The sequence below is a fragment of the Mesitornis unicolor genome, unplaced genomic scaffold (assembly GCF_000695765.1).
Source record: "Mesitornis unicolor isolate BGI_N332 unplaced genomic scaffold, ASM69576v1 scaffold1640, whole genome shotgun sequence".
In the NCBI taxonomy this organism is placed as follows: Eukaryota; Metazoa; Chordata; class Aves; order Mesitornithiformes; family Mesitornithidae; genus Mesitornis; species Mesitornis unicolor.
In genome coordinates this window covers 58,079-73,215 of record NW_010157387.1, presented here as the reverse complement: position 1 = coordinate 73,215, position 15,137 = coordinate 58,079, and the positions used below count along the sequence as shown (strand labels likewise).

The following is a 15,137-nucleotide window of genomic DNA, read 5'->3' as shown; positions in this document are numbered from 1 at the left end:
CAGCTTTTTTATAATGTTCACTCACAACATTTCTGTATTTGTTTATTATGGGAAGAAAGCACAAACAAATTCTGCAACATTTAATTCACATTCATTAGCAACTAAATTAAGGGCTAAGCTGAAAAGGCAGAAATGGAAATGCTCTTTTTCCTTGAGCTACATCTGTCCAGGTAAAGAGATGTCTAGCATTCACCTGAGACCTAATTTAAGTTTTAATGCTAACAATTACAGGTTCCATGAGCATGACAGTGGGAAATCGTAAGTAATGAAAGTGAACAATTTCTCTCATTATAAAACCACAGAAATCCAAAAAAACAAGGCACATTTTACCAAGCTTAGCATATTCAATTCAAAGTTAAAGGAGAACTCTCATAAAAAGTGAGGTATTCTCTTGAGGCTGGCAGATTAAATGAGCAATATTTCTCTCTCCCTATTGCTTGTTTTTAAAATCTCCATAAGCCTGTTTTCATTTTGCATGCTCCTCAGGAAAAGACTGTTAGGAGTAAGTGCTATTAAATCACATGGTGCAGCACTCCCGAGTGCTGCAGCTTCCTTCCTGGCATAGGACTTGTTTGTGACGCTCCTATGTGACCTCTGCCTCAGTGCGTGCATCTCCTCTTCCAAAACACAATTACATAGATTTTGGTAAGACTAAAACTAGACTAGCAGGATCTAAAGACGTTCTATACAAGAAAAACATTTAGGGTAGCCTACGCTGCAGCATCCACTGTTAGAGAATTGCATTAATGCCCTGGTTTTCCATATTTTAGAAAGCATCCGGCCCTCCTGATGACACAGAAAAATACTGAAGTGAGACTTTCTGCACTCCACCTTTTGAAAACCAGGACCTAAATTACAAAAAGAAGGAGCTGCAATTTTTCATTCAAAAAAGCACCCAGGGCAAGTGAAGGTTTGGGGGCCAAGTGTGTAGCTGAGGTTTACACTTCTGGCTACTCAGACTTCAGTTCAGAGGTAGCTGACAGGAAGATCTATTAACCTACCAACTGGTCTCTGTCTCTACTTTTAAAATTTTCTTCTGGCTATCAACAACAGTGGAGGAGCTGCAAGGTAGCAGAAGGGCTGGAGAACACTGTGCTATCAAAACATGGTGATCTCTCTCTTGCCTTTGAAAATCACTCAGAAGAACTCCAGAATAGGAATAACTGTGTTATAAACTAGTTTTCTTATAAAACAGTTCATTCCATAAATTAAACTAAGCTACACACAGTTATTAATCCTGAATGAATGCTATACCACTTTCCGTGATGGTAAATCTGAGCCCGATTTCAGAAACCTGCAGGCTCCACACAATGAACTACACATTTCCTCTGTTCTGCTTTTTGAAAGCTTTTCTGTCAGCAGTACTTGGATTATATAGGCAAAACAAGACAGAAATGCCTTCTCCACCTGCCTTTATTATGAAATTATTTTCTAAGTGGAGATTGGCTCTGTTCTTACATCGTCTTGAGTTTATGCGTCCCAGACTTTAGCTATTCATAGACATTTACGTTTCTGAATGAACAGACATCTTAAAGGACACTCAGGCATGTGGGGCATAATATAGTCACATCTCCCAGAGGGAGACACCCTCACTGCTTTCCTCTACTCACAGGCCAAAAAAGCCTAAATTGTACAGCCTGTAATACAATCTACACTCTTTTTTATCCCTTTGTCTTGTAGGCCTCATCTGCCACCTTTTGTAGACTTTCACTGTGGATAAAACTTACGTATATTTTCAGAAAACCTTGCACTTGTAAATCCAACTAATAATTGCAGCAACATTTAACGGCTTCACATTTTTTAAGAAATGTAGCGTTTGTATTATTCTTGTACTCCTGAATGCCAGGAGTGTGTGTGCCTGCGAGTACGCGTGTAGAAGTAGGCTGCAGCAAGGCAGCATTCGTGTTGCCACATGGCTGTGAAAATATTAAAACGTGGTTTTTTCCAATTTTTAAGTGATTTGATGGAAAAGCAGGAACACTTCCTAGATAATCTATTTGTTTATTTTGACAACCTCTGACTTGGAGTCTGCAGAATGAAAAGCCAAGCAAATCTGCATATGCAAGGATGCAATTTCCCCAGCGTTTTTACAAAGCTGCAGATGGAAATGGTTTCTCTCTAGCTGTGATGGATGCACAGTGCTCAGCTCTATGTCTCACTGGCTAATTCCATTAAGAAGAAAGGAAAGCCTGGTATACAAAGGCAGAGCAAAACTGCATGATAGTTTCTATCCCATAGCTAAGCTCTGGGGCTTTATTATTCTCTACCAGTTTAGGAAATGGCTGACATGGTAGTAGACACAAAATTTAATTGAAAGGGACAATGTCAAGTGGTTTACACTCAAACCTCAACCTACTCTGAAAACATTATCATCTGTAGAAGGAATCTAGTCTGAATTTCTCATATTTTATTCCTAGGGAAAAAAAATTAAAACCAGTCACTCTCTATAGTAATCCCATGCTGCTGTTCTGATTCCTGGCTGCTCTCCAGGCCTGTTACAGACAATGAAGATGACTGTGACTGAATTCGGCGGGGTCTGTATTGAGCCTGTAAAGAAAGGGATGCATCACGCCACAGTGTTTCTCACATATGCTAGGTCAGTGCACTGCTGCCAGTTCTCCACATTGTCTTTGATAGGCACGGCTTGTTATCCCTTTCAAAGTGATTAGAAGTTAACAATGCAGAGTGGTGGGTTTTAGTAAAGTTTTAGGATAGTTTTTCTTTTCTCAAACATAAATATTATGCTGTATTTATTTTCGACTCCAAGACTCTTGGACTTTTGAAGAGTTTCTTTGAAGAGTTCAAGACTCTTCTTTATCTTTGGAGTGGGGAATCTGCGATGACTCCCGTGGCCTTCAGCCCATGGCCCTGGCCCAGCCAAAGGAAGATGATGTGATGACACAGATGGATTTTGCCCTTTTTGGTGGAGCATTCAGTTTGCTTGGGCAACACAGCCATCTGCCGGATTACTCGCTCGAGCACCTCCGGTAGTGCCAGAACGTGGTCTGAAAAAGATCCAAGCCTGTTGTGTAGATTGGAAATACCATGGGAAACCAGGGGGGAGAGCAGGGAATGGAGCAGCCATGAGCAGTCACACAGCTTTTTGTGTTTATTAGCGTTTCCCAGCCACAGCAACGTCATCAGCAAGAGGGCCATGGCCCTGACTACAAGAGTCTCCCTGGTCTAGCAAAGACTGCAGAAGGCATCTCCTGAGGCAGCTGCCATGGGAGAGTTCACCACTGTTGAGGAAGCCAAAAATATGACTCAAACTGACCATATGCAGATGCGTAATTTTTCACCAAAGAAGACTATCAGGGCTGAAAATGCCTTCTTTCCATCAGCTTCGCTGTGCTGCTGGTGTTTGGCTGCTGAGACTTGATCTAATCAATGCTGATATAGGGAAGTTTGTCTGGCCTGGAAGATGATATTATTGAATAGGTCTATCAAATTTGTCAATGTTTTTGCTGACAATTTTCATGAATATATAACATTGAAATATGGCTCATCTACACTGACTTACTCTTTCAAGTGCTCAAAATGTTTTGAAAAAAACCTCTGTAATTTGATAGTGAGAAATGATAAAATCAGTTAGGGGGATAATTGCTAATATCCAGATCTTAAAAAGGGAATATAGGGATTGAAGAATAAAAAATAAATAGGCAAACGAATAAACAAGATGAAAACTCCTTGATTGCCCTGACTCTGAATGCAAAAATTCCACTGAAACAGCCAACTTCTTTATGTATATAATGGGGAAATTCAAGAAATCATAAATCATGGGACTTTCAGCTCAGACATTACATTCCAAAACATACATTACACCTAAAAAAATTTAAAATGTTCTTTCATGGAGATTGAAAGATAAAGTATATTTCTACTGGATTTGAGGGAAAAATCCTACCAGTTCATTTACTGAATAAAACTTAATCTTATTTCACAAACTTGATCAATGTCAACAATCTGCCATTTGTTGAGAAGAGTGAAAATCTCCCCAAGTCTAATAAATACTTTGGGATTTCAGAAAAATGAGAGGCCAGAATTCCACAGAGTGGCACAAACACACATGCGTACGGATGCTGTGCTGACATGTGTTGCACACGCAGCCATGGCAAGAGTGGACTGGTGAAGCTGGAGAGGTGGACACTCCCCTTGCACTGGCTTTGCTGAGAAAGGGGACACTGCTTTTCGGGTGTCTGTGACATCAGTCAGGCATTTCTGATGCTAGAGTAAATCTTGCCTGCGTAAAGTAAGAGCCGTTAAAAAACCAAGGCGATGCAAACTTAATGCAAAGATTTATGCTCCAAAGGAACGAGTACTCTCGGTTTTGCAAACTGAAAGATTTGTGCATTATTTGCAAGTATGAACAGGCTTGAAAGAACAGGAAGGAGCAAAGACACTGGTTGAACAGACGGTTTTAATAGTTCAATATGAAAAAAATCAGCTGGGTGTTGGGATTTGTGGTTGTTCACAAAGCTGCTGCCTTCCTGGGATCCCACATTGAGCATGCTGGGGTGTTTATGGAAAAACCCACACCACTCAGCTACCACAGTCTCTGCAAAGAGCATTTGGTACTGCTGTATTAGCATAAGTGACAACATCAGTTATGCCCACTGCTATTTTCTCCGCTGGGAAAGTCAGTCCATACGAGTCAATGTTGTTAAAAGTGTGAAGTGCTCATGGTCTTGGAGATTTTTAATGCCATTAAATGGTAGAGAACAAAGGTATTCTCTGGAAAGGCTCAGGCTCAGGGAATTTGCTTCAGAGGCACGATGGCTGAGGAACTGCTGCTTTTTCACACAAAGCTCCCCACGGTCAGGGCAGCATTTTCTTCTCAGGAGATAGGAAGGTGGCAAAAAGTAGCACATACCACATGCCTATAATAGCCATCATCAAATGTTTCTGCACTTGAATGAACATGAGGACAGCATGGAGCTTCCTGCCTGGCAAACACTGAAGCCTGAATGTTCACTGAGCCTCAGCTTTATACTGCTGTCTTCCTGTTCACCAGCTATTTATGAAAGGTTGGAGTTGTTACAGGTTTTTGACACAGCAGTCGCTTTCCTCTAGGGTCTTCTGGAAGGGTTATAGTACAAACATCTGGGGACACTGGAGGCATGTGGATTGCCCTGCATGAACTTGCAACTTTCACTCTACATGCTATCACCATATGTAAAAATGAAAAATTTAAGCATGAATAATAGTTAGGTGCACAGAAAGAAGACATCAGCTGGTGCAAGCGAAGTGGTTCAGGTTAAATCAATGGGTAGTACCTGATGAAACACACTCAGGGGACACAGTCGCTGCCCTTGAGAAGCCCATTGGGGCCTGAGCCATACCAGAAGCCTTGAGAAGCTGCTTGCTAAGGTGCAATGATGGTGTGTCTCTGTGCCAAAAAGGTACTTACTGGATATCACTACTCATTCAGGATGTCTCCATCTCTCCCACGGCTCTAGGGGAGTGAGGTGCCCTGTATTCTCTCCACAGGCCCCTGTCATCTCTTGCTGGAACATCTGTTCCCATACTCCTCACCTCTCGTCTCTCAGAGACCATCTCTACTACAGACCACACTCCTCTGTGCCATAGTTCTGCCCTCCTCCCTGACCAGTAATCCAGTTTCCTTTTGTGTTCCCTGCTTGACTCCCAACCCATGCAAATGTTTTGCTGCAATCAATTGTCTTCTACTCACCATCTCCCCTCTTAAGCGTGGGCTAAAATATAATCTCTCTCCTAAGCAAGAGCTGTTCTCTTTCTCCTGCCCACTTGCACTGAAGATGCCCTCTTTGCACCTCTTCCTCCATGACCTATGACTTGGCTTTCTCTTGTCATCACTGTGATCTCCTCTTCCCTAACCCTCAACCTGCCTTTCCTCCCTTCTTGTTACAACTGAGTTGCTTCATGCTGAAATGTGCTGTCTCCTCTCCAGGTGATGTGGGTCAATGACATCCTGAAGTCAAACCACTAGACAGCAGCAGAGTAGGACAAGTTGCACAACACTTAAAAAGGGACTCTAAGCCTTCATCTTGGCTTGGGGATGCTTGTGTGCTCCTCAGTTCTCCAGCAAGGAAGATGAAGGATTTAACACAACAAAATTACTTGCCCTTATTTCTAAGTTAAAATAAATACTTTTGGTCTACTTGGCTGTATCTCCTGCCCATCACAGGATATAACCCCAGCCCTTCCAGCCTTTTCAGAAAATTGACTGCTGCCTCCCAGAAAAAAAGCTGAGAATAATCAAGGGTTTGGAGGAAAGAGACTGAAGACTTTTCTCTCTTTGCATGACTCTCTCTTCACCCATGGCAGGGCTCCTTGGCAGTAGAAAATACCTGGACCATGGCTCACCTTTGATATTTTGGAAATTAATCCCAGCATTTACTTTCCATAGAGATTTCTACCCTTTCTGCTTTGTGCTGCAGCCACCCCCAACACCTAGCACTCCACTGCCTCACTGAGACATCATTTATTCATAGCTCTATGTTTTAAACATCATGAACCATTTTTAAGCAGGAACAGAACAATCATTGCTAATGGCTGGGTACCCTATTAACGCAGGGACATCATGCACAACGGGCCCTCACAAGAGATGACCACCTGAATTAACTACTGTCACAGGACTCTCCCGGTAAGAAATGTTAAGACCTGTGAAGCCATCAGCTGGATTTCACCTAAGTCATGCAGCAAGCTTCTCAGGTAAACCCAGCAATCTGCACCTACTCTTTCTAAATACTTTAAAAACACAAAAACATCACAACGTTAAGCAAAGACTGCATCACCTGACTCATTTTCACAATACCCTCCCAAAGGCTTGAATTCTCAGTGCAAGCTGTGAATATTTGCATGCACATGCACACGCACACCCACTTTCAATTTCTAAATCAAACCTCCCAGGCAAAGGGTATAAAATACGTCTCCCAAACCTGACTAGTATTTACATGTTTTTAATTTCAAACACTATGGAAGGGTATTCAGCCATTATATTTTATTGCAGCTTCTAAATAAATTAAAACCATTTATCACTTAAAAAAATTAAGAACCTTATTAACTTCATAAACACCAACAGGTAATATTATCTATTATGGCAACGTTTCATGGTATCACAGCTATGCTATGCTCTGGATTTTCACTTTCTTAAACCATTATATTGTGACCAAAAAATGCATAATCTAGTGCACTGATTCAATAATTTTCAATAACGTCTGCTAGTTCTGGCAAATAGTTTACAGTATGTATTTCCATTGTCATAACAGGTTATAATGGCCAGAATTTTGACAAAATTGGCACATTGACAAAAATGCAAGAAGTCCATTTATTAAGAAGAAAGAGAGTTCTAGCAAAAGAAAGAGTAATGCAAAGACAGTGTTTTCTTAAAGGAAACCAAGAAAACAAGACCAGAAGATGAGGAGACCTCACCTTAGCAAATGAAGGAGAAAAGAGACACAGTTCCTGCAAATTGTGATTCTCACAGAATAGGAACCGTACCTGCATAATCTGTTCTTGCGTAATGCCCATCTTCCGATTTTGTAGTTGTTGTAGTATTATCTGTGTGGAAAGAAATACGTTGAATTGCTCAGGGAGCCTGTACTTGTTACAGACTGTGCCCCAGCTGCCAGTGCCCAGGCAAACCTAGCTTCACTTGCGTGCACAGCATCATTGCTGACTGCAAGGCTCCCTTGGGTCTGCCAGGTGAAAACAGCAGGATCTGGCTTTTTGGAATGAAATGTGAAACATCTTCCATTAAGAAAGCACATTTTTTTCTAACAATATGTGATAACAGATTGCAGCTGGGGTAAATATATCAGTATGAAGCAGGAGCTGTCATTTCTGCTTTACTTGAAGTAATCGGGGAGTTTTAATATGTACCCTGAAATGAACTGCCACGTAGGGTGGTTAACTTTAAAAAGATAGGAATAAACTAGAATATGTTTAACACACCAGTATAGTACCACCTTGTAAGTAGATGTACTCAGGATTTATAGGTCAGAAGCTAAAGGGGAAAAAGCTATTAAGAGTCTGAGCCTCAGCAAACGCTTTATTTACAGGAGCTATTTAAAGGCAAATTTTCTTCATTTTTATTTTAGAACAAAATAGACTTTTTAAAGTCAACTCAAGGGCTACAGGTGATGTAGTAGCCCATGAGCTGGGCACAGAGAAGCACGGCACTCATGGAGAAACACAGAGAGTCCTGAGCTGCTATTGGTAAAATTTCCTTTCCAGGCACCTTTGGCATCTTGTGGGCCCAGCGCAGGTCACATGAGAAACAAGCACCAGGACTGTGTTTGGGAGCACGCCTTTGGTCTCCTGAGATTGCTTTGTGCTGCTCCAGTTAAGAGAGCAACAGAGAATCTATTCTGGGTGGCAAAATATGTCTGAGGGGCTGTCCTGCCCTGACTCCTGCTTGGAGGGCAAGCTGCTCTGGGAAAAATCCAGGTGCCCGATTTTGACAGCGGTGCAGGACTGGACAGTCCCCAGCCACTGTGGGCAGGGTGTGGGAAGGGTTACGTGCATCACCTCTCGCTCTTCTCTTGGCATCTGCCCCCTGCTGCAGCCTGCGTTCTACAATACAAATTGCAAGAGTCTAATGGAAATGTGAGAAGTGCCAAATAAGAAGCCAGCCCTGCTTCTCCCCCCCTTTCCCCCCCCGAACGAAAATTGAAAGCATTCTTTGAAATGAGTTTTGTTATGAGAGTTACCTTGACATCGACCCAAAGACATGACTTCAATTTTCTCCTGTTTCTGGCATGATGCCTCTTTGATTTGACATGCATTATCATAAGATTTCCCATCGGAAGCACAAAGAGGATTGAAGCTGGTTTGAGAACAGTCAATGTTGCACACACACCTGAAGATAAAGAAAGAAAAAAAATAAGAGGCTAATATGAGAAAGTTTATTCATGACATCATAAATACAGCTCAGAAATAAGTGTTTGTATTTTCCTGACTGCACAATGGAAATCAACAGAATGAAAGTGGAAAGTTCTGTCAAGAGGTCATTTGTATTTCTGGATGGAAATGAAATGTGGGGAGAAGGAAGAGATACAGAGAAGAAAAGCAAAGAAAATGAAAGATAAAAAAAGAGAGTTAAACACAGAAAACTATGCCACAGCATTACCACTAGTAATTTCTTGTAAACCAAAGAACACCCAAGCCGATATGTAGATAATTCAAGCTGCTGTGCCCTCTTGCAATTAAAGAAGCCACAAAATTCACCTTTGTTGAGGTACTGCCCATCATATGTAGTACTGTAAAAATGTGGGTTTATATTGATTTATGATTTAATTGTGATAGTAATTACAGCACCTATAGACACTCTGTACATAAAAAAAAGATGTGATATTGAAGCCTCATCCCATCCTACTGGGATAAAACCACCTGCCAAGACTGAGACTGCCAATACTGATGCGACTGTACTCGGCTCTGTGCTCAGGGGCGGTGGGATCTCCCTTGGCTCCTGGATGCAGTGGGTCTAACTCAGCATTAAAACCAGAAGAATGCTGTTTTTAGGAGAGACTTTGTGTACAAGCACTTTCTGAAGCATTTGAATCACTCAGCAACCAAAAAAGCCTTACCCAGGAAGGTCAGTGCCCACTCTTGACTTTGCAATGTGCTCTTTGTGGGGCGAAGGATCCCATGGCAGACAGTAGAACGTGGGCAAGCACGGGCAGGGCAGCAGTGGCCCTGTCCTTGGGGAACTTAGGAGCATCTCCAGAGCCACAACAACCCAGCTCATGAGCTCCTGGGCTGTCCTGAGACCTCAACGAGAAACACAGCAGTGGATTCACTTGAGGTCTGGATCTGAACTAACAAGCTAACATGGACACATCCTGACCCCAGCAAGCCTCACCATTGCTCAGAAGATGAAGGAGCCTAACTAATTTCACCAACAGCAGGCTGCAGCCTTTTTTCTTTAGGTTTCTCCTATTTCATTACTATTAGAGATGTCAGACATCCTTGGGCATCGGCAAGGGAAAGGCATGCTAATCTTCTGTCCCCCGACTGTGCCACGTATCAGACAGCTCAGCCTCAGCAACGCTTGCGTTAACACCAGTGCGATCCTGCTTGGGGACAAAGCCAGAGGTCTAACCTGACAGCTGCTTCGGCTCTTCTGAGCACGTAATTGCGCACACGCTGCTGTCTAAACTCTTCCTGGCTCCTTCTGACATTTAAGGCAAAGTAATGTGACCGATGCTCTATCTCCAGCCCACTGGCTGTGCTGAACCTCACAGCGCTGGCTCCACAGCTCTCCCCTTGGAAAGTTAAGTAATGGAAATGTCAGCCTCTAGACTCACTGTTTGATTTAAGAAAGTGTTTAAAAGTCAGTTCACCTCCCATTGGCAGCAGACATCTGGACACCTTCAACCACTGGAAGCGCAGAGGATATATGCAAGAGGAAAACTTTGGTGGAAAGAGGAAGCATAGGAAATTAAACCAGCGTGGTTTAGATTTCTGCATCACCCACTTTGTCCTCTAGCCTCCGAAACATGCCCAGGGTGGTGAAAATCAGTTGAACCTGCACTCATCTCCTTTTAGACTTTCTTTATATTGGGTAGGTCTATTTTCCCCAGGCGTTCACAAAATACAGAACACTTGAGCTCAAAAAGAGGCCAAAGGTGAAAAGCTGTAGTTCCAAGTGAAATTACATGATTTCACAACCAGTGATCTCATAACTAGTGGAAGAAAAGAGTCTGGCTCCCTATGTAACAATTTCCCCACAATGATGAACATACAGAATATAAGGAAAAAAAAAATCCAGTCCATTTCCTAAGAACCTCCTTATCAGCAGAATAAGAATGTTTTGCTCCACCGAAATATTAACTGTTATAATTTCTTCCCGCAGTCGTTTCCAACTTCCCACCTTAGCCAAACTCACTTCATTAGGAAACATTTACTGCTCAAGTAATAGTAATTCTTTCCACGTAGCTCCACCATTTGCATTTCAGATGGGACACAATCAGCCATATGCTCCTTTTTTTGTAATAAAACTGCTCAGAAACAGCTTCCCTTCTCTACATTTTGCTACAAAAAATGAGTGTAGGTTAATATATATTATGTCTTGAGTCAAGAGAAAATTAAGTCAATGAGAAAATTAAAACAAAAGGGATCTCTTTAGGGGAAATCTAAGCAACTTTGGATGCAATTTCAAAAATGCCTAGGGGATGTAGGAACCTATGCTCACATTTTGGCACTTAAGAGACATATTTTTAAAGGTGTTTAGATGCTTAAAGATGCATGCAAACACTTTGTGTGGGATTTCTGAAATCTCAGAGACCTATCTCCCACTGATTTCAAAGACCATTTCAGAGCCCATTAGGCATTTATTTGCATCTTTTGATACCTTCCGAAAAACCAAAGTTCCAAAATTACTTTTCTGACCTCCTTTAGTAAAAGTGAGAAGAGAAACAAGATTTTTCTCAACTCCATTCTAAAATCTTAACCGCCAAACCAGCCTTTCCTTCGAAACAAGATCTCTGTAGCTGCACACTGCACTAAGAGGATGCACCACACAAGCACCACGAACCACACACTACTTGTGCTGATGCCAGATTGCTCGTGTGTGAGGGAGAGCAGAGAGGGACAACCTCAGGATGACACTACATGTTCAAGTCTTATGGGATCTCCTGTGTGAAGCCTGATTTTCAGGGCTGACCATATGGGCAGTGAAAAAAAGACTACAATAAACTGGTCACCCCAATCTCCTCGCTGCAAGGATCTGTGCATCATCCATCCCTTGCACAGTTTTCAACGGACAGCTTCTAGCTTGCCTCTGCAGTTTCTTACTGCTTTTGTACCTACATACCGAAATAGTACTTTAAGGCTGCACAATTAAGTCAACATCAAATATATGTCAGGAAATGCTTAGAGTAGGATTGCATCAGGAAGATTAATGTGCCTGGGTTGCTGACTCTGTTTAATTTATAGTGCTCATCTTATCAGGGAAAATGATGGTATATTCAAACATGTTTTTTCAAACTAGAGGAACTAGAGTTTGCCATTTTAACCATGCGCCCCCAGGTCCAGAAGAGTAAATTACAGAAAAAGAGGTGGGACATTTACTCCAAACATACATGGCCAGGCACATGCAGCCACAGAGTATGTATCATCCTTAAGTGGGACCCACCAGCGGTGTAATAAATACAAAATGCGCAGCACTTAATGTATTTGATTGAATGAAATTCTTTAGCCATACGTAAAGGTGCCTTCACTTCTTGAAGCATTATAAAATGCAGAAGTTGCACGGTCTCCTATTAAACTAGCAGAACCAAAACTGTGGCATCCCTGCTTGGACCCCAGTGCATACATTAGGTGGGAGTCCTAATGGTGTTCAAGACTTCAGATCCTGTGGGACACAGAAATCCTCTACCCTAAAGCAAGCTTTGCCCCAACACTTGTCATGCCAAGAAATCCTGTCTTGCTCCTAGCTAGCACTCAGCGCTGGTGCTTCCCCTCCTACACTCAACCTGCAACCTGGCCATACCCAGGTTCTGCCCTGTCACCTTCTCATTCTTTCACAAGTGACAAAATAGGAGTGGCCTCATCTCTTTTGGTTGTTGGCTACACCAGCCCCAGGGCTTCTCCTGGGTTCCCCGGCCTGCATGGGGCTGGCAGCCCACATCCTGTTGCTATGTGACTGGCTGGCAGGCCCGCTGCCTGCCTGCAGCAGAACGGTCCCTAAGGCACTTCAGTATGCCTCTGATTTTAAGTAATTCGAACATGTGACCATTTTATCATCCTGGCTATGACTTCTGATTATAGTTATATCGATAAATCTATTTGGTTTCTGCGATCGTAAGTGTAGCACTGAAGAAAGCTTGGCAATATAATGGCTGACTGAGCTTTCCTCAGGCTCAAGAAGCTGTGAGAAGGTCAATGAGGTCTCCTAGGGGGTCACAGGATGAAACTGCACCCAAGAGCATAGACAAAATACATGTGCAAGGTTTAACTATGCCTTCTGCAGTCAGAAAAGCAGCTTTAAAAGCATCTGTGAGGAAGAAGTGCTTCCAAGATGTCAGCCAATACCCCAGAGCTCCCCCGAGAGAGGAAGAAATACTGAGTGCTGTCCCCACAGGCCCATTGCATCTTTCAAGTAATGGGCTCATATGTTAATTGATTAAAATTTGGGCTGTCACTGTAAACAATCATTAAACAAGGCTCACTTTCTTATATCTATTCTTCCAGGTCATTATGATAGTCTCTGATGAATTCCACTTCCTTTATATGCTTTATTTTATTCCAGTTCATTTCATATGATGAAAATCTCTGAGAAGCTGAACATCCAGCAATCCACTTTATTTTGGTGATCATGAAAGGAGAAAAATCAAAGCAAACTAAAAAGGCTGTTCAATGGGCAACCCTAGGCACCTCCTTGGGGGATGCTGTACTAACTCCCCCAGGTGCATCCTACAGCATCGCTCGGTGACACAGCTGGACCCTCTGATAAGAACATCGCGCCCAGGCAGAACTGGAAGTTCTCTGCAGACAGAGGTGCAGCTCTGCAGCTAAAATGCTGGAGAAGCCCCCAAGGATGCATATGGGAGGGCTGGCAGAGCTGAACTAAGCCTGAGGCAGGTGAGATGCTTACAGGTACCTCCTTGTGCCTCACTGCTGACTTGTGGGGCGCAAGTCACTGCACTTCAGTCTTTGAGCTTCTATCAAGGCAGTAACTGCAATAAATATACTAAACAGCACAAGGGAGCCCATGTGCATTTTGGGAATGGTTGCTACTATTTCACCTGTGTAACATGTTGCTCCCCTTTCAGGGGAAAGAAAGAAGAGCACAGAAGTAAACCAGCAGTTATTTCCTGTACAGATCTTGGCCAAGAAAAAAAGGCTGTCCAGACCTCAGAGAAGTCTGTGTTCCAGCAGCAATGGCAATGTGCTGCATCAGGCTGCTTGGCCAAGGTGAAGCAGCCAACTTGGCTTTCTGTTGAATCAGTCTCTGTAAGAGTTAATAGGGCCAATAAACCAGGCACGGGTGAGTACACTGGTGAGTGCACAGGCTCCTAACTCCCCACTCTTCTGCAAATAAGATATGGTAGTATTTTCTGGCTACAGAGTACCTTTGTCTGCAGAGAGCATCCATTGAAGAGAGTATTCATGGCTATGAAGGACTGTCCCTGGAGGGAGGAACAGTGTTTTACGGAAGTGTCTCAATAAAATGAGAGAATGCTTCTTTGCCCATGAAGTGTAGGGGAATGCTATAATTATATTTCCTTAGTTTATTAATAAAGTGTAATTATTAGTGACACAGTGATGATAAAAAGAACCCCACTCCATGCTTTATCTTTACTCCGAAGACAACTATTGAGTCTTTGTTTTCAGCAATGTATTACTGAAAACAATTTAAAAAATTACCATGCAATATCTGTGCATAGCACAAGGAAGTTTTGTACATAGCTCTGATGGGAAGGAAGGACATTAAACCAGATAGAGCGGTTTTGCTGGGAACAGATGCAGGCACATTTTTGTCAGAGCGAGATGGCAATGGCAGCTCTTCCGTATTCAACATCTTTTAATTAGCCCTCTGCAGCCTGGAAACCTGAGAGCATTGTTGGTACTACCTCTGTTTATTAAAGATTCATATTCAGACTTTGCTGGCCATGGGTCATTTGCTTTTTGGAACCAGAGCAACAGAAAATTGTGTCTGAGATATCTGCAAAAAAGTACTTAATGAAATGACTAACGTCTTCAGCCAAGTGTCTAGTTGATTACAGGGCCCAAACAGCAGAACAGCAATAAATCTGCCACAAAGAGAATTGTCAGTCAAGAAAAAAGGCATAAAACTAAACAGACAGGGAAGCGAGAGCTAAAAATGTGAAAATGCAAATCTAGTGTTATTTTTACTAGTCACAGCTCTGATATTTGAGCGCATATGCTAATTTGGTCAAGTGTGAGATCCCACCATGTCTTAGTGAGCACTGTTTTACAGGGCAAGTGATGTTCCATTCTGCAATCATTTTAAACATGTTGTATATTTTCTCCAGGCAAAAATTAAAAAGAAGCAAGGAATAAACAACAACATTTTGCATCATAAAAAAGCCTAAAGCCCTCCCTTTGCCATAAAACAGTTTATAAATAAAAACATGGTTGTTGTACATTTATGATATTTCCACCAGAGACATTTCTTATCTTCCTCTGTTCTGACT

General features: G+C 42.3%; 1 protein-coding gene across 1 annotated transcript in view; it reads right to left on the bottom strand.

Moving 5' to 3' along the window:
* LOC104536996 (tomoregulin-2-like) overlaps positions 1–15,137 on the bottom strand; it is a gene marked incomplete at its 5' end in the record, with an annotated part of 53,732 nt that overhangs the window by 24,760 nt on the left and 13,835 nt on the right. Inside the window, 2 exons of the mRNA XM_010179759.1 lie at positions 7,477–7,536; positions 8,688–8,836. Coding sequence (XP_010178061.1) covers positions 7,477–7,536; positions 8,688–8,836 — 209 coding nt within the window. The remainder of the gene's footprint in view (positions 1–7,476; positions 7,537–8,687; positions 8,837–15,137) is intronic.